At 35.2% G+C, this 23,186-nt stretch overlaps 1 protein-coding gene across 1 annotated transcript in view; it reads left to right on the top strand.

The window, feature by feature from the left end:
• The first annotated feature begins 356 nt into the window (after window positions 1-356).
• The window catches only part of bchs (WD repeat and FYVE domain containing 3 bchs), a 196,171-nt gene continuing 173,341 nt past the window's right edge, over window positions 357-23,186 (top strand). Inside the window, exons 1-3 of the mRNA XM_089089485.1 lie at window positions 357-447; window positions 13,036-13,305; window positions 20,590-20,835. Of these exons, the coding sequence (XP_088945611.1) occupies window positions 13,066-13,305; window positions 20,590-20,835 (486 nt within the window). The 5' untranslated portion in view covers window positions 357-447; window positions 13,036-13,065. The remainder of the gene's footprint in view (window positions 448-13,035; window positions 13,306-20,589; window positions 20,836-23,186) is intronic.

Raw genomic sequence — 23,186 nt, 5'->3', positions numbered from 1 at the left:
GTTACTTATCTTTCAAAGTATAAAATTTATTACCTGAAGTTCGAACTCAGATCCAGCAAACCTCTGCAGGACCAAGAATCTGGTTACGGTCATGATATAATGCGAAAGCGTCCCTGTGACAATACAAACGAGAAGAGGAGGAAAAAGAAGCTTATTGATCCTTGAAGCACGATAAGCATATATTTAATTGCAGTATGTTTCAGTAAATTATTTTGAAGACAATTTTAGAAGTGTAATCGGCTATTGAACGCCAAAAAATACCGAAATCTACATATGTGAAATCGGCTATTGAACGCCAAAAATACCGAAATGGTGTTTATGCCTGCCGTAATCTTTGAAAAGAACCTGATTAAATTCCAGAACCAAAACAGTTGAATTTTGAAATTCAACTAAAGATAAACTGAAGACCGAATTACTAATCAGCCAAAAAAGCCTAGATTTTCAATTGTATGTTTAACATCCAAAAATTACTACTCATGTGAAAAACTTTATTTTCTTGTTGTTTGTTAGGGGAGGGGGCTTTAGCTTTCCTGTAGGCCTATAGGGTTTTCAGTAATTGTGATGCCAATGGTGTACTTTTTGCTTTAGTGTGAAGCCTTTTTCTAGGGGCTTCAGGCTCTTTAAAAATTCCTACAATTCACCATGGTTGAAATACAATTTGTTTTCTTTGTAGGCCTAACACAATTAAAAGTTTAGGCTTTAAAGAGTTTAAAGGGCAGTAATGCCACCTTTGGTAAAATTCTACTTTAGCTATTTTTGGCTATCTTGGAAAGTGGTTAGGTTAGGAAAATGAAACTTTCAGGGATGGGTCTACAGTCTAAAGTATGTTTCAGGAAGGTATTTTGAAGTACCTGCCTCAACTCCTGCTCTCTCTAGAGGGTCCTGACATTTGATGACCTTTAAAACTATGGGTGTTATAAAAGTGAAACCTTGCAAAATAGATCTTCTGCTTAAATGAAGTACAAGAAAGTTGTTTTCAGCTTCACAACTTTGCTACATCCCAATTTATAGGCCTAGGGTTTTAAAGATATACAAATACATTTTGTAAATTTCAAAAAGAAATATTGATATTGCTTAAAATTCTTCTTAAATAACAGGAATTACATTTTCAGAACTAAAGCCAGAGAAAAAGAAACTGATAACTGAAAATTAAGGTAAAATGTTGTTTTGTCAAAATTTCAATAGGCCTAGGTATAGACCTGTCATGCAGGCAAATGTCAGGACCTTCAAGAGGGAGAAGGAGTGGAGTTAGGTACTTCAAAATACCTTCTCAGGACATACTTTAGCCTGTTGACCCATCCCTGAAAGTTTCATTTTCCTAACCTAATCCCTTTCCAAGTTAGCCAAAAGTAGATAAAGTAGAATTCTACCCTGTCTTTAATTCTGTTAATTTCTTTTTGTTTTAAGTTCAAATTATTCCTGTTGTGGCTTATATGATTTACATAGGCTATTTCTACTAATTTTAGATTTAATTATTGCTTTTTTTCCTTTGATTTTTTTTTGTGAAATACATTTTAAAAACTATGTTAATATAATTTACCTTAAATTGCAGCTAGGAGCAATCTAAGGATTTCTCCTTGTAGAGCTCTGGAATGATGATTAATTTTATGCAAGAATCACTGGTGAATAGGTGCTGCTCCATCTTTGATAGCATCCCAATTGAATTTACACTCTTTAGAGGACCACTCAGCATCTAGCCTTTGTTTAAAACATCAACAGATTCAGCAATAACAGTTTCATTAGATAATTTGTTCTAATTGTTGACAATACATGTTGAGAAGAATTGAGTACAGACTCTAGATGTTGTAGACTGCTTGAAAAGTTTCAGTTGATGACCTCTAGTTCTAGAATTGGTGCTAACAGTAGGGAATAATGCTGGGAGAATGTTAGCCCTCATTAACTTAAAGGCTTAAATGGCATCCCCTCTATTTCTCCTGCATACAAGTGTAGGGAGATTCAACTTTGATAGTCTTACAGGATAGGAAAGCTCTTGCATGCTAGATATCACTTTAGTGGCATGTCTCTAGACATCTTCAAGAACTTTTATATCTTTTTTAAAATATGGAGAGGCAAGTGACATTCCAACTTCAAGCTTAGGATGCACAAGTCCCTTAAAAAGAAGACTGATGACTTTAGAAGAACAAGTGGAGATGGTACTCTTAATCAAACCCAAGGTTGAACTAGCCCCAGCAGCAGAGCTCTTAGTATGTGTGCTGAATTTTAATTCATTGTCAATAGTGACACCAAGATCTTGCTTATTATTAACAGAGGCGAGTGGGTGGCCTAAGAAGAAATAATAGCAGCATGGATTCTGTTTGCCAAAGTGAATGATATGGCACTTGGCAACATTGAATTCAAGAACCCAGGCCTCAGCCCAGTGACCCAGCAGATGAAGATTATTTTGTAGCAGGGCATCATCTTCACAGGACAAAGCTAGTACAAGAAGCTTCAGGTCATCTGCATAAAGGGTTGAATTACTACTGATAATGGAAGGATCAGTAGTAATTCAGTTGATGAAAATATTCAGATTCATAATTCAGTTGTAGTAATTCAGAAGAAGGATCATTGACGAAAATATTAAATAATGTCAGTTCTCAGTTGGGAAAGTGTTTGTGTCAACTGACTAGTGGTGGCAAACTCCTGCTTAAGATCTTCCCTGAAATTTTTCAAGGAATTGTCCATAACTGATGCTAACTTATTTATCATAGCTTGCTCACGAGAGGGGGGAGGGGGAGGGTTAACTTTGTAGGCTGGACATGGCCAGGAACATGTAAGGGATTGCATCATCTTAGTTAATAGTTTATATTCTCAGAGGACAGGTCCAGACGTTCACCACAGATCCACTTCTCACAAATATCACACTCAATAGCAGAGATTTACTCTGCCAATTTGATATTTACTCAATTTGGTAGGCTATTAAGTATAGGCTAATTGTTGATATTTTTGTTGCTAATTGTTTGTGTAAACAATGATGATTATGTCCTGTCATCGATTATGATTATGTCCTGTCATATGTTGAAGAAAATGAGCTGTCCACAGCACTACCTATCCAGTTAGAATAACTTCAGGAAATCTAGTTTAATAGATAGCAGGACACTATGGCAAATGAAGTACCCTATATCTGGGCAATGGATAAATATTTTGTTTTCCAGTCAATTTCTTATAATAGATAAGACTTTTCTAAACACTTTGGTATAACTTTATATATAAATAGAACACTTGGTCACACCAAAAAGCAGTGATTTTATATTATTAAAAATTTAGCCTCTGGGCCAATACTTCATCACTATCATCACTGATTTAAGACCCAAAAAGTTTAGGGAGTTGTAATACTGCATATATTTGTGGTAGTTTCTGTTCAATTTAAGTTCAACTTAATCTTATGTGACTATATTTCTGCTCCTTTTAGGTTTAATTATTCCTTTTTTCTTTGGATTTTTTTCTAGAAATTTGTATAAAAAATTGAGCTTGATCTGATTTCCTAACAAATTAAATGTAATTAAGATAAAAATATAATTGGTTCTTATGAACAGATACATATATGACAAAAATGTTTGATGTTGTACTCAAAACAGTTCAAAAGATGTTATAAATGCCATGGTACTTGAAAGCTGATGTAGAGTGATCAAATTAGGAGGCACAAATAGAATATAAGACTTTAGCCACAAAAGATTTATTTGCATTTTATATAAATGGCTAGCCTTTATGGAACATTATAAATCCAAAGCTGCAGTCAATTAAAAACTGTTGACTAACAATTGTTTTTCTAGCAATCAAAACCAATTCTTTACTAGGCCTAAATAAATTTTTTTAGCAAATTGAATTATTATTAGAAAAAATTGTTGAACAGTTTCAGGTACAATATTCAAAACAGGATAATGCTGCAATACAGGAAGACTAGTTCCTATGCTTATATATTGATGAAGAGTTCATTACTGCTTATATTTCTCACATGTATTTTTTTTAGCATCTATTTTTGCCCTTGCCTTGGCCTTTAAACAATTCTTGAAATTTTCAAGCTAATTCACCACTTTATTCTTAAGTTTATGGTTTTAGATTTCTTACTAATTATTCTGCAATTTGTTTGTACACAATTTTTGTTTGCTAACAAATTTGTTTCCACTGTGCTAACAAGTCATCTATATTGACAATGTGTTGACTTTATATTGCAAATTCAAACAGGGCTTATTGATAGCTTAAATATTTATCTGTTGATAAAAAAAACTTGTTACAATTTGTTGCAGTACCTTATTGAATAAATGTAATATTGAACTTGGTTTGAAAATCAAATAAATTTGTAACATAAAATCCGAAAATCTTTCAAACCCATAGAAAGTTTGAAACAATGAAGATTGTACTTCTTTTTCTTCTTGTTTGGATAAGAATAGAGATGCTTTTGCAAAATCTCATTGCCAGAGTCAAATTTCGAGCCTGTAGTGTGTTTTTGTAGCTGAGTTTGAACTCTAGGTCCCATCTTATCAAGTTTAGATCAATCAACTATGCCACTGCAGGGCAGCTAATAGTTATCTTCTTGTTTTTGGATTTGTTTTTGGATCATCACTGGAATCAAATTCCAACCCTTGCAGTACCTTGCTGTAACTGAGTTTGCACACTGAGTCCTATATTACCAAACTTGATCAAACCCACAGCACCTTTACAGGGCCCTAATATTAATTAAAAATATTCCAAGAGTTACTTATCTTTTAAAGGATGAACTTTGTGACTTGAAGTTTGAGCTCAGATCCAGCAACCCTTTGCAGGACCAAGAATTTGGTTACAGTCATGATATAATGTGAAAGCATCCCCATAACAATCCAAACAAGAAGAGCAGGAAAAAGAAGCTTATTGATCCTTGAAGCACAATAAGCATATAAATAATAGCAGTATATTTCAGTGAATTATTTTGAACACAATTTTATAAGTGTAATTGGCTATTGAGCTCCAAAAAATGCCAAAACCCATTGGAATAGGCACACTGGATGCAGAGGTAGCATTTCATTTATTTCTTAATTAAAGATGGTGTTTAGCCTGCCTTAGTTTTTGTAAAGAACCTGATTAAATTCCAGAAACAAAACAAAAAGTTGAATTTAGAAATTCAACTAAAAATAAACTGAAGATTGAATTAGTAATCAGCCAATGAAGCTTAGACTGCCAATTGTATGTTTAACATCCAAAAAGTGCTACTTGTGTGAAAAACATTTTTTTCATTGTTGTTCATTGGGGGAGGGGGCTTTAGGTTTCCTGTACGGGGTTTTCAACAACTGGATGGCAATGCTGTACTTTTTACTTGGCTGTGAAGCCTTTTTCTAGGGAATTCAGGCTCTTTAAAAATTCCTACAAATCTATCATAGGCAGCACGATAGCACTGCCTAAGTAAAGCACAGTGTGGCCACAATGTGTTTTTTTCTTCTTTCTTTGACAGGCACTTTGTATTGAAGTTCTTGTAGAAACTTTGAAAAGGGCTCATTCGATTGGAAATTGGGGTGGCTAGTACCCTTTTTAATAGTCAAAAGTGATTGGAGGGCAACTAGCCCCCCTCCCCCCACGCCCATCATTCTCCCAATCACATCCAATCAAAATTTTTGAGATATCCTTTTTTTTCAGCATTGTTGATTTCCAGATAGAAAATTTGTTTTTGAGAAGGATACTACCCTACAACCCTCAGGGCAAGGGTTTTAAGTTATGCCCTGGGGGCATATAAGAACAATGTTGGCACAATGTACCATATATTTTTTTTTTACTTTAGAGAAGGGCACTTCATATGGAAGGGGTTGTTGTAGAGACTTAAAAAGGGGTTCATTCCATTGGAAATTGAGAGTTTTAGGCCCTTTTTAATAGTCAAAAGTGATTGGAGGGCAACTACTCCCCCACACCTATCATTTCCCCAAACACATCCAATACAAATTTCAAGATAGCCATTTTGTTCAGCATAGTTGATTTCCAGATAGAAAATATGTTTTTGAGGAGGACACTCCCCCACACCCCTCAGGGCAAGGGTTTTAAGTTATGCCCTGGGGGCATATAAAGTTTTTATAACAGGCGTTGTTGTAGAAACTTCAAAACAGGCCCATTCAATTCGAAATTTGAAGGGCTAGTACCCTTTTTAATAGTCGAAAGTGATTGGAGGGCAACTAGGCCCCCCCCCCACGCCTGTTATTCCCCCACACATATCCAATAAAAATTTTGAGATAGCCATTTTGTTCAGCATAGTTGATTTCCAAATAGAAAATATGTTTTTGAGGAGGACACTACCCTCAGGGCAAGGGTTTTAAGTTATGCCCCTGGGGGCAGATAAGGTTTTTATAGAAGGTGTTGTCATAGAAACTTCAAAAAAGGCTCATTCGAATGAAAATACAAAGGGCTAGTTCCCTTTTTAATTGCCGAAAGTGATTGGAGGGCAACTAGCCCCCCCCCCCCCCACGCCCATCATTTCCCCCTAACACATCCAATCAAAATTTTGAGATATCTGTTTTGTTCAGCATAGTTGATTGCCAGATAGAAAATTTGTTTTTGAGGAGGACACGCCCCCACAACCCTTGGGCCAAGGGTTTTAAGTTATGCCATGAGGGCATATAAAAACAATGTTGGCACAATGTACTATTTATTATTTTTTTTTTCTTTAGAGCTGGGCACTTCATATGGAAATGGTTGTCATAGAAACTTCAAAAGGGGCTCATTCGATTGGAAATTGAGAGTTCTAGTGCCCTTTTCAATAGTCTAAAGTGATTGGAGGGCAACTAGCCCCCCCCCCCACGCCCATCATTCCCTAGAACCCCTCCAATCAAAATTTTGAGATACCTGATAGAAAATATGTTTTTGAGGAGGACACTCCCCCACAACCCTCAGGGCAAGGGTTTTAAGCTATGCCTGGGGATTATATAAGCTTTTTATAGAAGGCGTTGTTGTAGAAACTTCAAAACTGGCTCATTCGATTGGAAATTCGAAGGGCTAGTACCCTTTTTAATAGTCAAAAGTGACTGGGAGACAACAAGCCCCCCCCCATGCCCATCATTCCCCCAAACACATCCAATCAAAATTTTGAGGTAGTCATTTTGTTCAGTGTAGTTGATTTCCAGATAGAAAATATGTTTTGAGGAGGAAACTCCCCCACAACCCTCAGGGCCAGGGTTTTTAGTTATACCTTTGGGGCATATAAGGTTTTTATAGAAGGTGTTGTTGTAGAAACTTCAAAAAGGCCTCATTCGATTTGAAATTCAAAGGGCTCTTGCCCTTTTTAATAGTCAAAAGTGATTGGAGGGCAACTAGCCCCCCCCCCCACCACGCCCACCATTTCCCCAAACACATCCAATCAAAATTTTGAGACATCCATTTTGTTCAGCCTAGTTGATTACCAGATAGAAAATATGTTTTGAGGAGGAAAATCCCCCACAGCCCTCAGGGCAAGGGATTTAAGTAATGCTTTGGGGTCATATAAGGTTATTAAAGAAGGTTTTGTTGTAGAAACTTCAGAAAAAGCTCATTCGATTGGAAATTCAAAGGACTAGTGCCCTTTTTAATAGTCAAAAGTGATTGGAGGGCAACTAGCCACCCCCCCCCCCCCTCATGCCCATCATTCCCCCAAACGCATTCAATAAAAATTTTGAGATAGCCATTTTGTTCAGCGTAGCTGATTTCCACATAGAAAATATGTTTATGAGGAGGACACTCCCCCACAACCCTCAGGGCAAGGGTTTTAAGTTATGCCCTGGGGGCATATAAGGTTTTTATAGAAGGCGTTGTCGTAGAAACTTCAAAACAGGCTTATTCAATTGGAAATTCGAAGGGCTAGTACCCTTTTTAATAGTCGAAAGTGATTGGAGGGCAACTGCCCCCCCCCCCCCCCCCCACGCCCATCATTCCCCAAACACATCCAATCAAAATTTTGAGATAGCCATTTTGTTCAGCGTAGTTGATTTCCAGATTGAAAATATGTTTTTGAGGAGGACACTCCCCCACAACCATCAGGGGAAGGGTTTTAAGTTATGCCCTGGGGGCATATAAGGTTTTTATAGAAGGCGTCGTCATAGAAACTTCAAAACAGACTCATTCGATTGGAAATTCAAAGGGCTAGTACCCTTTTTAATAGTCGAAAGTGATTGGAGGGCAACTACCTCCGCCACGCCCTTCATCCCCTCAAACATATCAAATCAAAATTTTGAGGTAGCCATTTTGTTCAGCATAATTTTTTTCCAGATAGAAAACATGTTTTTGAGGAGGACACTCCCCCACATCCTTCAGGGCAAGGGTTTTAAGTTATGCCCTGGGGGTAGATAAGGTTTTTAAAGAATGCGTTGTTGTAGAAACTTAAATAAAAGCTCATTCGACTGGAAATTCAAAGGGCTCGCACCCTTTTTAATAGTCGAAAGTGATTGGAGGGCAATTAGCCCCCCCCCCCCCACACCGATCATTCCCCCAAACACATCCAATAAAAATTTTGAGATAGCCATTTTGTTCAGGGTAGTTGATTTCTAGATAGAAAACATATTTTTGAGGAGGACACTCCCCCACAATCAGGGCAAGGATTATAAGTTATGCCCTGGGGGCATATAAGGTTTTTATTGAAATCTTTGTTGTAGAAACTTGAAAAAGGGCTCATTCGATTTGGACTAGTACCCTGGACTAGTACCAATGGACTAGTACCCTTTGTAATAGTCGAAAGTGATTGGAGGGCAACTAACCCCCCCTCTCACGCCCACATTTTCCCAAAACACATCCAATCAAAATATTTAGATAGCCATTTTTTTTCAACATAGTTGAAAAAAAAAATACAAATGAATGTGCTTTGTCAGTTTAATATACATATACTGATATATAGTAATCAAAATGTGAAAATTATTTGATTTATTAAAGTTCTAAAAGTAAAAACATCTATATTTTTTTCAGTAAAGTGCAAATTTTGTTCTGACCTTTGGAAGGCATAGGGTTTTGCGCCCAACTTATGTTAATTTCTGCTCGTTTTGAGTTTGACTCGGTTATTTTTTTAATTTATGTTTGTTTTGTGTTTCATTTATTTATCGATGCTGATTTGTGGTTGTTTCCAGCTTGGTAGATTATTTGATTTTATTTTTGCTCATTTTTTGTTGAATGGAGTTCTTTACTTTTCTTTGAAAAACTTATTTTGTGGAAAAAGTTTTTTTTAATTAATTTTCAAAAAAGACTAACATTTCACTATTAAGACTAATGGAGAGAATAATTACCATTCCTGAATCAGCAACAATCGGCAATTTTTTCTGACTAGACAGTTTTTTTTAGAAAAATATATTTAAACTTTCATTCAGCCAATTAAATTCTAGTTTAGCTACTTTTGCTATCTTGGAAAGGGGTTAAGTTAGGAAAATGAAACTTACAGGGCTGGGTCTATAGACTAAACTATGTCCCAGGAAGGTATTCTGAAGTACCTACCTCCACTCCTTCTCTCTCTAGAGGGCATAGGTCTTTGATGACCTTTAAGAATCTTTTTGTTATGAAACTGAAACCTTACAAAACAGATCTTCTGCTTAAATTAAGTACAAGAAAACTGTTTTCAGCTTCACAACTTTGCTCAATCCCAGTTTATGAGGTTTCAAAAGTCTATAAATACATTTCCCAAATTTAGAAAAAATCCCATTGGCATGGCTTAAAATTCTGCTCAAATAACAGGAATCGCATTCTCAGAAGTAAAACCAGAGAAAAAGAAACTTATAACTAAAAATTAAGGTAAAATATGGATTTGTCAAAATTTCAAAAAGACAAATTTCTAAGACTTAGAAATCAGAAGAGTGTTAACAAGGAAGCTTTGCAATTCCTTGAGTATGTTTATGGCCCAGGGTTCATTACTGAAAGTTTCATTTTCCTAACCTAACCCCTTTCCAAGATAAAAAAGTAGCTAAACTAGAATTTTACCATTTAGTCTACTATGGGCTGTTTTGAACCCGACAAGGGGATCAAAATGGAATTTTCCCCACAAGCAATTTACTATGTTTTTCAAGAGCATAAAAAGGCATTATATGATGTATTCACTTTCTTCCTAGCTGAATTATATGAAAAGTAAATATTCCCCATTGGCTTACCTATAGGAGAATATTTTTAGAAAGGCCAATTAGGCTGTCCTATTTTGCTATGTTTATCCATTTAGTTGACTATAACCTACATTTAGGCTGTACGATTGTTTGATTCCAGTTTATTGTATAAACAGGAAAGTTTCCACTTGTTGATCTTTACAATTTAGGGCTGCAATAAAGAAGAGAATTCATGCAACAAGAAAGATATTAATAGTTGTGTATTAACAAAATAAAAATCAGAGGAAATCCTGGTTTTCATTAATGAACAGACCTAAGATGTAGCCATGGTTTAAAAGTGTTATCTTTTTTGTGTTCTTTATACTTTAGAAGCTATAATTTGAAAGAAATTTTATGTCTCTATCTTAATTAGGAGCTGTGATATGTTAAAACAATGTAATGTTTACTGAACTCAAAGCTTTTTTAAACTATTAAACTAGCCTAGTCCTTTTAGAACTCAGAAGCTAACATGAGAGAAAGATCTGAAATCATATGAATGAACTAATAAGGCCATTCTTTTGCTCATCATTTTGCTAAATCTTACATCTTTCATCAGAGAACAATTTTGAGGGAAATCTTAAGACTCTAATCTTACTTCTTATGCTTTTTTTATGCAAATGTCTTTCATCACTCTGCTCTGATTGGTGGTTTAAAAATAATGATAAACATATCATCAAAGTTCTCTCATCATTGTCCTGTTTGACAGAAAAATGGCATTCTTTACACTTTTTGCTATTATCAGTGAGTTGTAAGATCTTAAAACAATGATGGGCTAAAGAACAGTAATCTATGCAGAAAGATACAAGGTTTAAGTCCAAAACATTAGAGTTAATGTTATAGCATACCAAAGAAACTACCAGATTAGAGTTTAATTAGACTCTAATCTAAGATTAGATTCTAATCTTAGATTAGACTCTAATCTTACTTAGAGGACTCTAAGTAAGATTAGAGTCCTTGATCTCAAGATTAGCACAGTCAAAACTAAAGACATGACAAACCACTTCAGTACAGCTAGAATCCTGAGAATTCCCTTTAATTCAGTAAAAATCATAAGAGAACAGAGCTTCAGGCATCTGGACTGATCAATTGACATACATGGCAGCTTTAAATTGAGGATTCACTTAGAACAGCATCCTTAGTTTGAGTAAATTACTGTGGCATAAACACCAGATCCTGCATCAAAATCCAAATTTATGTAGGAATGGTGAGGTCAGCACTATCATATGGAAGACAAACTTGGATCATAAAAGCCATTGATGCTGGAGAATTTGAGAATCTTTGACCATGGATGCCTACACAGAACCTTGGGTGTCCAACTTATTGGTAAGGCCTCAAATAAAGAGATTGGAAAGCAATGCATTGAAGAAAGGAATATAGTAGACATCATAAAGAAATGCTGGTTCACTTTTTTGGTGTGTGTGCCAACAGTTGATGAACATTTTGACCACTGCCCTATCTGCAGCTGACACAAAATCTTACTAACCATTATCAAAAACAATGTGGAGCCCCTGGGTAAGAACGACCTGGAGGCCTGTGTGGCTTTTGCCAACATGGAAGAAGATGTGACTTGCCATAGTTGCAGATTATCACCTCAATGACCAAAGATGAATCTATGTGGCTAAAAAAAGTTTTTTTTTCAATTTCTAAGCACCAGGTGATGAAGCTTGTGTCTGCTGCAATTAAAATTAAGTAAGTAAATTAGCATCACATGAAGAAGCAGCAGTAATAGCATCATATTTAAATCTCATACACTTTCCCAAATTGTCATTCTTCCAGCTTGTAAAACAATGGTGAGATGCATGTTTAGCAAAGAGGCTAGAGGAGAATTGGACAGAATCCCTCTCTTTAATTATGCTGGGTGGTTAGAAAATTTAAAATTTTCATGGAAATATTGAATGTCCAGGACAAAGTTAAGGATCTTAATTTTGCTCTAACTGTTGAAGACTCAGCTGATATTAGAGACATTAGTTATTTGCTTGCTATTTCTTTTTTTTATTGTGTTAAAATAATTCATTGGTTTTATGCTGCAAAGCGGTGTTCATAACTACAAGAGGTCAAACATATTTTTGGTGCTATAATAGAGTGCATAATGAATTTAACTTGGAAATAATTTTCTAGAGTCTATACAGATAGTGCTAGTGCTCCATCAGTGATGGGATGGATTAAGAGACATATGTATCCCTTATAATAAGTGAAACCCAAAAATTATTTGTTGATATTACTTTTTACTTAGAGAGGTCCACATGTGGAAAAATATTGCAGGCTTTTTGAATCTAGAAGCTTTATTGTTAGAAGATTTGTGAACTAGCATAACTGTTCAAATATCTAAGTGGCTTAAATGATCTACTTGGTTTTATTGTTGATAAAATTTAAGTTTTCCGAAGCTGTGTTCAACAGCACTCCTATCCATAATCAGGTAGAACCTTTTTCATACCTTTTTTTCAATTGGAAAGGTAGAACCTATTTTATACATTTATTAGAGCTTTATGTGCTCCAAACTTACATGCTGCAAGGAATTGATTTTGAATGCAAATACCTTGCATTTCAGTAATAATTTTTCCTTATGTGAAATTATCATTGACTACTAAACTCAGCTAGATTCATGGAACAAAGTGTATTGTATTTGTTGGATAGGTCACCTACTCCAACTCATAAATATATCTGTATGTCTTTGAAAAAAGGACAGGTAGGGGTAGTGGGATGGAGTAAGTAGAATTTCCTTAGAAAAACTAAAAATTATGGCCTTTAGATGCATTTTGCTTATTTACACCCTCCCTTCCTAGTGTTCTGACCTATCTTTTATAATTTATAGTTGAAAGGGGAGACATTTAATTGCTGTATACATTACTTTAAGCCAGACAGGTTACCTATAATTTAGAAAGGATATACTTTTACTGCCTGCTTGTTCCTAAAATAATGAGTATTCAAAGAGATAGAAATCTTTTATGATACACTCCTAACATAAATCTCAATTTATTTTTCAAATTTGTTTTTTCAGGTCTATTACATTTTTAATCATGTCTAGAACATGAATGCAATGAGAAGGCTTCTTAGTGGGACATCTGGTCAGGGAGGACAGTTTATGAATTCAAGTCCTAGTGATTTGAATGATGAAGACCTCAAGCTTGCTAGTTCTCAGTCTCAACATGCTGCGTTAAGTCTTATGCACTTAAGGAAACTATTTGGGGACTTTGCCAATTGCTGTCAAACTATAAGTGATGAAGAACGAAATGGCAAACTTTATAGCATGCTGCCTCTTTTTTGCAGAGTAAGGATTCTTTTGTTATTTTTCTAATTTAGTCAAACAGTTCTTAGCAAGGAACAGTAAGTAAAGAATGACCCCTGCCAATAGTAAACAAAAGTCTAAAAAAGCAAGTTAGAAAGCATCATATGTATCAAACAAGTCTCTATTTTATACTTATTTCAAACAAGTAAAAGTTATTAAGGTTAAAGGTACCCATAGACAGTTATTAACAGTAATTAAGGTGCATAATCTTAGAAGATGGGGGAAGGGAACACAATCCAAAAGGGATCCAATCCTGACAAAAGTTGAACCACTAAATTCTGGATGCCCATGAACTGGACACAGAATTTTGAATGCCCTAAGTACAAACGTGCAAAATTCTACATTTTGTATGTTCTGGGCACATATTTATTTTTACTTTATTTATCTATTTGTTTCAAAACTGCATCAGACCAATTTCAGATGTATCAAACCAGTGGTCTTGGAATTTATGGGATGGGGAAGAGTTCCTGTTCCAAGGGAAATTGGTAGTTCTATCACCCTTTTTAAGAGCAGAAAGCAATCAGAGGCCAAATTTGCCAACTCCCATGCTTCTTTTTATCCTTGGAACCCATTGCAGGCAAACATGTCATTGTATTAACATTTCGGGGTAGCAAATCAGCCAGAAAGGTCAAAATGTAAAAAGAAAATATGTCTCCAAGGTAACACCACCTATATAGACCCCAGGGCAAGGGTCCCAAGGTATGAAAAATTTCTTGCTTTGTATAGAAAGATTCATAGATACATTTTTGAAGACAGATATTTGGTGTATACTGTTGGACTGATGATCTTAGAGATGTTTAGATCAAGGGTATATCAGGTTTTCCAAATGTCTTTTCAGGGAAAACAACCAAAATCAAGTAAATGATATTCAGTGATTTTGGATAAAAAATTCATCAATGAGTTCTCCAGAAAAGGACGAATGTTATGACTTGTTTCGATTGGCTAGACATTTATACAAACATTTTCTTGGATTCTATGGATCTTCCCTTTTATTACGCAAATAAACAGGATACATAAATTCTAGACCTAAGACTAATTAACGCAAATAAACAAGATACACAAATTCTAGGTCTAAGATTAATTTACAATTTTAGAAGAAGCATGACTGTTATTGAAAACTTTTTGTATTGGACATTGATAGTAGATGTAACCCTGCCTGAATGACAGACTTCATCTCTTTTCTGTATCATCCTAAAACCACAATCTCAAAGGCTATCAAATAATTGGTTATAGGATATTGGACCAGGGCTCTATCAAGCAGAAGTATGAGCTCTAGTCCCCTTTTTATGAGTTTGGGTTTTTTTGGTAACGAAGCTCTTTCCTTGCCATGTTGCCTTGGAGTCCCATTGTCCCAAAACGTCAAGTGAGATTGAAAGCCAAAATGGCTATGATAATCCAACAAGACAGAAAGAAATATGCAAAAGATATGGTTCTGAAGGCAAACTCCCTGAAATGCCATCAGTACACCATTAAAAACAAAGAAAAATTAAACTACAAAATCAAGTTTAATGAAGTGAAAGCTAATAGTGACATCGAAACTTAAAGGACCAAAGATTATCCTGTAAACAAGAGGGGCTATTACTTGCTTATCTACTGACACTTTATGCTAAATTTTGAATTTTTTTTCTATCATTGCTTCAAGGATGAATGTTTTAATAAAAACAGCAATAATATAGAGACATTAATTTATTTTTTTTTGCAATGCCTTGATAATGGAATGGTTTATTTATTTGTATTTGCTTTAACAGTAAAGTTTTCAATTTAAGTGTTTCGATGGCAATTTCAAAATAAAACACTTCTTATTAACATAACTGGCTATAGTTTTTACAGTCTAAAATGCTTCCAGTTAATTAATAGTTAGATTTTATTGTAAAGAAAAAGAGGTTGAGATGGCAACAGTCCCAATGATATTGCAAAATATTCACCAAAAAATTTCATTTTCAGGAAACAAATCTTGAACAGTGTATTGAATTTTTCTAAGGGTGGCAAAAAAGACATTTCTGTTGTCTGATTATGCCTAAATACTGGGAATATGAACCTTATTGCTAAGTAAAGTTGATTTTTTGGAAATTATTTGCTAAATAATTGAATAAAACATTTTTAATCACATTAAAAAAAAATAGTTCCAGATTACTCCCTTGCTGATTACTTAAAACATTTTTTGCTTAAAAATAGGAGTCCTCTTAAAAAGAGGAACTCCACGAAAAGGTAGATCATATTGTTGAAAATTACGGTACTTCTTCAAATTCAGTGTATCTGAGAACCCTTAAGCAGGTATTTTTGTAATCGTCCCAGATTTTGTCTAATTTTTTGCTGCTGCTGTTTGTTCCCCTGGAGTGATCATATGAAATCAGTGGTCGTAAAATTTCAGATGAGTGCCCAATGTAACATATATTGGAATTTCTAGCTCCTTGTTACGAGAGATTATGCAACAACAACAGGGTTGTTTCTGCCATTTGTTATACAGAACAACAATTTTGGTCTGAAAAGAGTGAATGTGCTATCAACAAACAACTAGAGATAGCCAGTCAATCAAGAACTATCGAACAGCTATTTTTATAGCCTCCAAGCTGCAAGGGCCATTTTGCCTTGCGGTGGGGCATACATCATGCGCCCCTAAACATATATGCGATTATTCTTAAGCTTCATTAAAATGAGTTGTTTCACCTGAGGCCTCGTTAACTTATATAAAGCAGTAAATAGTTACGTCGGTCGGGAGATAGAGGTGAGTGCTAAAGCAATTGGAGAATGTATCCCTAGCTTCTCTTCTTTCTGAGGAACACACTTGTACTAAGTCTGTAATATTTATTAATTAAAAAAAAAACTTTTTCACAAAATAAGTTTTTCAAAAAAAAAGTAAAGAACTCCATTAAAGCAAAAATGAACAAAAATAGAATCAAATAAGCTACCAAGTATACGACTTCCACAAATCAGTATCAATAAATAAATGAAACCCAAAAACGAACAAAAATTTAAATAAATAACAGAGTCAAACTCAAAACCAGCAGAAACTAACATGAGTAGGGCTCACAGCCCCTATGTTATCTAAGAGCAAGAACACAACTTTTGTTTTACTGAAAAAAATTCTTTTAAATCTTTTCACTTTTATAACTTTAAAAAATCAAAAATTAACTAAGATTTTAAGGAATAAATATCAGCATATGTATATTAAACTGACAATGCACATTCATTTTTTCTTTCAGTAAAGTACAAATTTACTGAAAGAAACCTGGATACAATTACAATCTTTTGATTTAGTAAAATTTTAAGATCAGAAGTAGTAATAGAAGTAACCCTGATAGTTCGAATTTAATACCCTCAGTCGTTTTTCGTTTACTGCTAGAATGTTTTATTCGCAACCAGCATACAAACAGTGCGTTTTGATTTAATTTCAAATCAAAATTTGGTTTTTAAGCATAATGGGCAAATTACATAACTGTTGGGGGTTGAGCTACCCAATAACCGTAGAGATATAGCTACTAGACCATTCAGCTATGCTGAACAAAATGGCTGTCTTAAAAATTTGATTGGAAGTGTCTGGGGAATTATGAGCAAAAGAGAATGGCTGATTGCCCTCTAATTACTTTTGACTCTTAAGAGGGCACTAGAACTTTAAATTTTCAATCAAATTAGCTCATTTAAAATATCAATGATATTACTAGCTATGATAAAGGATCACTGCGTATGTCCTTATATGCCCTATAGTGCTTATATGCCCTTTTAATACCTGCATGCATATCGATTTTTCGTTTAATTGAAACTCTGCCTAAACGTTCCCTAAAAGTTTCACCTTAATGCCGTTAGTATCATTAGCTACAGTAACCGTAGAAGCAGCATTAAATGAATACACAAAGTGTCTTCTGACTAACTCAAAATCCACAACCTATGAAGGTATGAAGGTGAATTTTTCAGATAATATTTCTGTTGTAAGGATGACAACCTAACATCCATATACAGGTTGGCAAAAGTGCATATCAGCAATATCTTAGAACCAGTTTCATGTGGGAAATTAAAACTTACAACGCTTGTTGTGGGGGATGTTGAACTAACCAAAAGACAAATTTGCCTCATAGTACTAATGCATAGTACTATTTGCATCATAATACTATTGCTTCTACTCCTACAGCTCCTGTACTATTACTACTATTAACTGTACTCCTACTCCTATATTATATCTACTGGTGTTACTACTACAACTAATTAACCTAAGGGTATTAAGACGAAAATTTTGGGCAATATTGTAACTGTATTGAAATAAATCGAAACACATTATGCCCATATAAATTGCCAAGAGGACGTATCAGCAATGCTTCTGGGCCGATTAATGGTATGAAGTTAAAAATTTCATCGTTTTTTGAAGGCGATGTTGAAAAAAAGGTGCTATTTGCATACTACTACTAATGCTACTACTGCTACTACAACTATTGCTACGCATAATTTCCGGACTTTTCAATTACGTTGAACAAAATACCTATCTCAAAATTTTGATTGCATGTGTTTGGGGAATTGGTGTGAGAGGAGGGATAGTTGCCCTCCAATCATTTTCGACTATTAAAAAGACGCTATCCCTTTGAATTTCCAATTGAATGAGCCCTTTTTGAAGTTTCTTCGGCAACGCTTTCTATAAAAACCTTATATGCCACCAGGGCATAACTTACAACCCTTGCCCTGAGCGCTGTGGGGAGATTGTTATCCTCAAAGACATAATTTCCGGATCTTTCAACTATGTTGAACAAATTGACTATCTCAAAATTTTGATTGAATGTGTTTGGGGAAATGGTGGGCGTTCGAGGGGTGTTAGTTACCCTTCAATCACTTTTGAATATTAAAAAAGGGCACTAGCCCTTTCAGTTACTAATCAAATGAGCCCTTTCCGAAGTTTCTACGACAACTCCTTCGATACGAAGTGTCCTGGTGTAAAAAAAAATAATACATTGTGCCCACATTGTTCTTTACTTAGGCAGCGCTATTGCGCTGCCTATGATACTACAGGTTGATAGCTCCGCTTATGGTGTAAATATCTCGAGTGAAGCGTAAAAGATTGCATTCATATGCTGACCCGAACAGTAGGGGATGGGATGGGGCGGTGCATGCGCTAAGAGTCAGATTTACTCAAATTCAAATTTACTCACTTTGAAAATGTGAAATCTTTGACCCTAATTTTTTATTCAGACAGTTTAGACCCCCCCCCCACCAAGAAGTATATTTGGGTTTTTACTTTTTGAGGGATGATAATAATTCCCGAAAATTTCTATACAGAAAGTAATCCTAAACAGGAGGATTTGAGCCCCCCCCCCCTTTATCTTGACAAACCACTTCAGAGTGTTGTTTTCTTCCATTTTTGTCATAAAACCTCCGTTTCTGCCTGTAGAGAGTTAAAATACTGGGGAATGCAAATTCTAAAAGAGCCAGTCGGTTTTTCATGATAAAAAACCTTCAACAGGAGGTTTTTAGCCTCCCTCTTGAAAAAACGAAGTAATAGGCTTTTTTTCTACTGTAAGCTGTTACCATCAACTTGAAATTCGAGACCCATGATCGTTGAAAGCCTTGATCATGGCTGGGCAGAGTCTGAAAATGCAAGACTAGGGGTGTTTTTGCTAGATTTAGATGAATATGCTGTCAAAGAGACTGGCAAACACAGATCATGGTAATTAACCGTAAGTAAAAAAAAAAAAAAAATATGTTACTCTAATTGTTAAATTATCATGTAGTTTTTAAGGTTTGAATTTTTTTCTACTAGGTTTACCAGGCTACCACAAGATCACAGTGAAATATTCATTGGCTTTATTAAGAGCTACTGCCTCTTAAAAATTCGTCAAATTCGTCCTCTTATAACTTGAAGTGGAATATTGCCATATGACATATTTGGTGTCATTTCTGTAGTGGAAAGGCTGGGAAGTATAACGATTGTGTTATTGTGATTTCTTTTGTCGAACGTCCTTAACCAGAGGTTTACAGTTCTCCTTTTTGTATACTCTTTCTCCCTACCTTCTTAGTAAGTGAAAACTGAAATAAAAGGCGCTTTGGGAAAAAACTATTGATTGAATAAAATGTCATTTATTTAGTCCCTTTTTGATGAAAATAATTAATATTTGTCTGCAAATTCTTAAAGATAGCGATAATGGACTACAACTCATATAGTGGTGTCAATTGGGATGGGGGTCTTTGCCCCCTCCAAGATTTTTTGCCCCGACCCCACCATAGGGTTTGAAAAATACCTTTTATTTGGTACTTTAATTGAAAAAGTTTTTTTTTGTATTTTCAGAGAAAATGACCCCCCCCCTTCTATTTTGAAAAATACATTCTTCCCCCATCCTAATTTCCGTGAATTGACGCCACTGACCTCATATTCTTTATTTACCTGACAAAGATGCACTTATCATGCGTGAAAATTTTAGGGGTGTCAAAAGTAAAACATATATTTGATGCCCATAAAAAAAATTATGCTCACTTCTTTGGATCGATAGCCCAAGTTAAATAAAGTTTTTTTGTTAGGTTTTATTGTATTAAAAAAAAACTTGCAAAAAATTTCTCTTCCAGAAGTAAAGGGCCTATTTTAAACTTATAACAAAAAAAATTATTGCTTCGCCGATTACATAAGATAAATTTACAAAACTAGCTCAGATAAACTAACTCTGCATATTTTCCAATGTCTGTAGAATTCTAAAAACTAGCACTTTACTGAAAACTGAGCTTTCTTGAATTTTGTTGAGAATTAAAAATGTAGCCTATACTAAAAGTTATCAATGTCATGGTAACTGCAGTTATTAAGAGACTTAGAAATCAGTCTTTGTTTTGTACAGGGTAACCACAGAATTTTCTGCTCGTAAGATAACATCCTTCTCTTGCGTCTGTTTTGAGTTTTTTAGTAAAACCTTGATTTTCAGAATTCTACAAATTTTGTGTTTTTAGTAAAACTGTAATTTTCAGAATTATATATGCCAATTTTTAAAATTCTACAGATGTTGGAAGATGTCGCGAGTCAGTTTATTTTAGCCAGTTTTGTAGACATATCTGGCGTAATCGACGGGGCAATAATTTTGTTCGTTTTAAGCTTCTACTTTGCTCTTTACTTCCAGAAGAAAAGCTTTGTTTTTGAAATTAACGAAATAAAGTTTAGACTTTTGTCACTTTGCTCGTTAGATAGAGTTCATTTTTGGAGTTCATTATGTGTCTTTTGAATATGTCCCGACCCAGATACGCGGTAGACCACCTCCTGTGGCGTAACTCACAATTATCACAATTATTACTGATTATGTCTTTAAGGTATTTGGAAGCACTTCTTCGCCCGAGATGCAAGAAAAATTTCCTGAAATTTTAATATTTGCGGAATCTGTCTCTAAAATGATGGTACATGAAACAAGGAAAAGGGCTGCAAATCAATCAACATCTGAAGCTAGCTATGCTATCTCAAAATTTTTAGAAATTGACTCGTCAGAAGAACTTAGTAATGGATGGATGCTTTTGTCCACCGTGAATATTCTTGCAGCTGTTGGAGAAACCATCATACAGGTAAACATTAAATTTTGGGTTAGTCTGTGTTAACAGTTAATCTGGATTGATGTGTTCCATAACACAGGAACTACTCTACAATGTTGTAAGCAATACTTTAACATTTACATTCAACATGATGCCAGTGCGCTTAAAGTAATTAAATTAAAAAAACACGTTTTTTTAACTGAAAGTAAGGAGCGACATTAAAACTTAAAACGAACTGAAATTATTCCGTATATGTAAGGGGTTATCCCCTTCTCAACGCCTTGCTCTTTACGCTAACGTTTGACTCTTTCTCACTACTCTAGTTGTTAAGACAAAAAAAACTTTAGCGTAAAGAGCAAGGCGTTGAGGAGGGGACAGCCCCTTCCGTATACGGAATAATTTCTGTTCGTTTTAAGTTTTAATGTCGCTCCTTACTTTCAGTTATAAAAATTTGTTGTTTTTAAATTTAATTTCTGAACGTTTTTTTATTAAATAATGCTGGGAAATCCGGCTGGCCCCCCGTCATAGAAATGTCCCTTCCCCTACGACAATATCCTCCATGGAAAGACTCTATCACGTAGGCTACTCCTCTGACCCCCCTCCCCACCAGAAAAAAATCCCTCCCGAAAACGTCTGCATGCTTCGAAGTAACAAATACTATATGTAAACAATGGGCAAAGTTCATAACTTGGAGCCCTTCCCTCGGGGACTGTGGGGGATTTAGTCATCCTCAAAGACATATTTATTAGGTTTTTGACTTATGCTGGACAAAATGGCTATCTCAAAATTTTGATCGGGTGACTTTGGGAAAAAAATGAGCGTGCCCTCCAATTTTATTGGTCACTTAAAAAGGGCACTAGAACTTTTAATATCCGTTTGAATGAGCCCTCTCGGGATATTTTATGACCACTGGATCGATAAACCCCTGGGAAAAAAATACAAACAAATAAACACGCATCCGTGATCTTTCTTCTGGCAAAAAATGCAAAATTCCACATTTTTTTTGGTAGGAGCTCGAAACCTCCACAGTAGAGTTCTCTGATGCGCTGAATATGATAGTTTGATTTTCATTAAAATTCTATCACTCTTAGGGGGAGTCTCTCCCTTTTTTCGAAAATAAGGCAAATTTTTTCAGGCTCTTAACTTTTGATGGGTAAGACTAAACTTTATGAAACTTTAATATTTGAAATAAGCATAAAAATCCGATTCTGCTGATGTATCTACTGATATCTACTGGTATCTGTTTTTTAGAGTCTTAGTTACTATTGAGCCGGGTCGCTCCTTACTTACAGTTCGTTACCACGAACTGTTTGAAACTATTTCTTGAGTGTATTACATCCTTTCAAGATTTTCTCCACACAAAATAGACGGTTGTTACAGGCAATTCTTTTTAAACTTTACTTGACTGAGGTGATTAATTTGAAGCTTCATTAATTATTGCACATTTAATGTAAAGGTGCACAGCAACTATTAGAGGTGAAATAAGTGGAATTTTCTTTGGTTGGGTGGGAGGGGCTTGAAGCTTCGAATAGAGCATTGATATATAGTTTAGGTTCTAAGTTATACATATTCGTTTCTTACGCGTATTCTAACTTTTTTTCCCTTTTATTCCTGAATTTGTAGTGTCAAGTATATTAAAATACCTGTTATGCTGCTAGCATTCTAGATCGCTCCGTTACGAGGTTTTTGATGACTGACTTTTGAATATTCATTTGAAGGAGTCGACAGAGAAACTTTTAGGGATAACATCCCCAAGAAGATCGTTCCAAATGCTAGTTTAACGTCCAATGGAGCTGTTCTTCATTACTCTGTTCTTGGCGCCTCAACCTTAAGATAATTGGACCAAGTTGTGTGCTTTTGTGTTGTTTTGTTGGCTGGACAGTGAGGTGCACAATACGAGAAGGCTCTAGAGAAGGAGGTGAATTTTGTACTTGTAGAAAACAGCCATCGATATTATATTGAACCTTTCACTAAAAGAATGAAGAGAATCATGGGGAACGACTGAACCTGCCGTATTAGCCCTATTCTTGATCTTTTGAAGTGGTGCCAGCAATGTTGTCCGAGTATCAGCGTACAACTGAAATCCATACTTTGAGATGGGTTCGATGGATGACTCGTAAAGTGGGATGATCGAGCTAGGCAGTAGAAAGTGGAGAATGATCCCCAGCTTTCTTACACAGGAGGTCATCACCCGATCGAGGTGGGTTTTTCAAGAGAAATCTTTGGATAAATGGATTCTGAAAAAACGAAGCTCGTCGACTCTCTTTATAGCTTCAAGTTGGGTTATATGTGTTGGACTTTTTATTCGGACATTAGAAGTTTCTTTGTTTTCGATGTGCTGAAATTGACCATATATGCATTGGACCACTTTTCAATTATCAAAA

The sequence above is a fragment of the Artemia sp. Qi Xiang Cuo genome, chromosome 5 (genome assembly GCF_049724085.1).
Source record: "Artemia sp. Qi Xiang Cuo chromosome 5, ASM4972408v1, whole genome shotgun sequence".
NCBI classification, from domain to species: domain Eukaryota; kingdom Metazoa; phylum Arthropoda; class Branchiopoda; order Anostraca; family Artemiidae; genus Artemia; species Artemia sp. Qi Xiang Cuo.
Note: the sequence above shows the minus strand (reverse complement) of the source record. Positions and strands in the feature narration are given on the sequence as shown.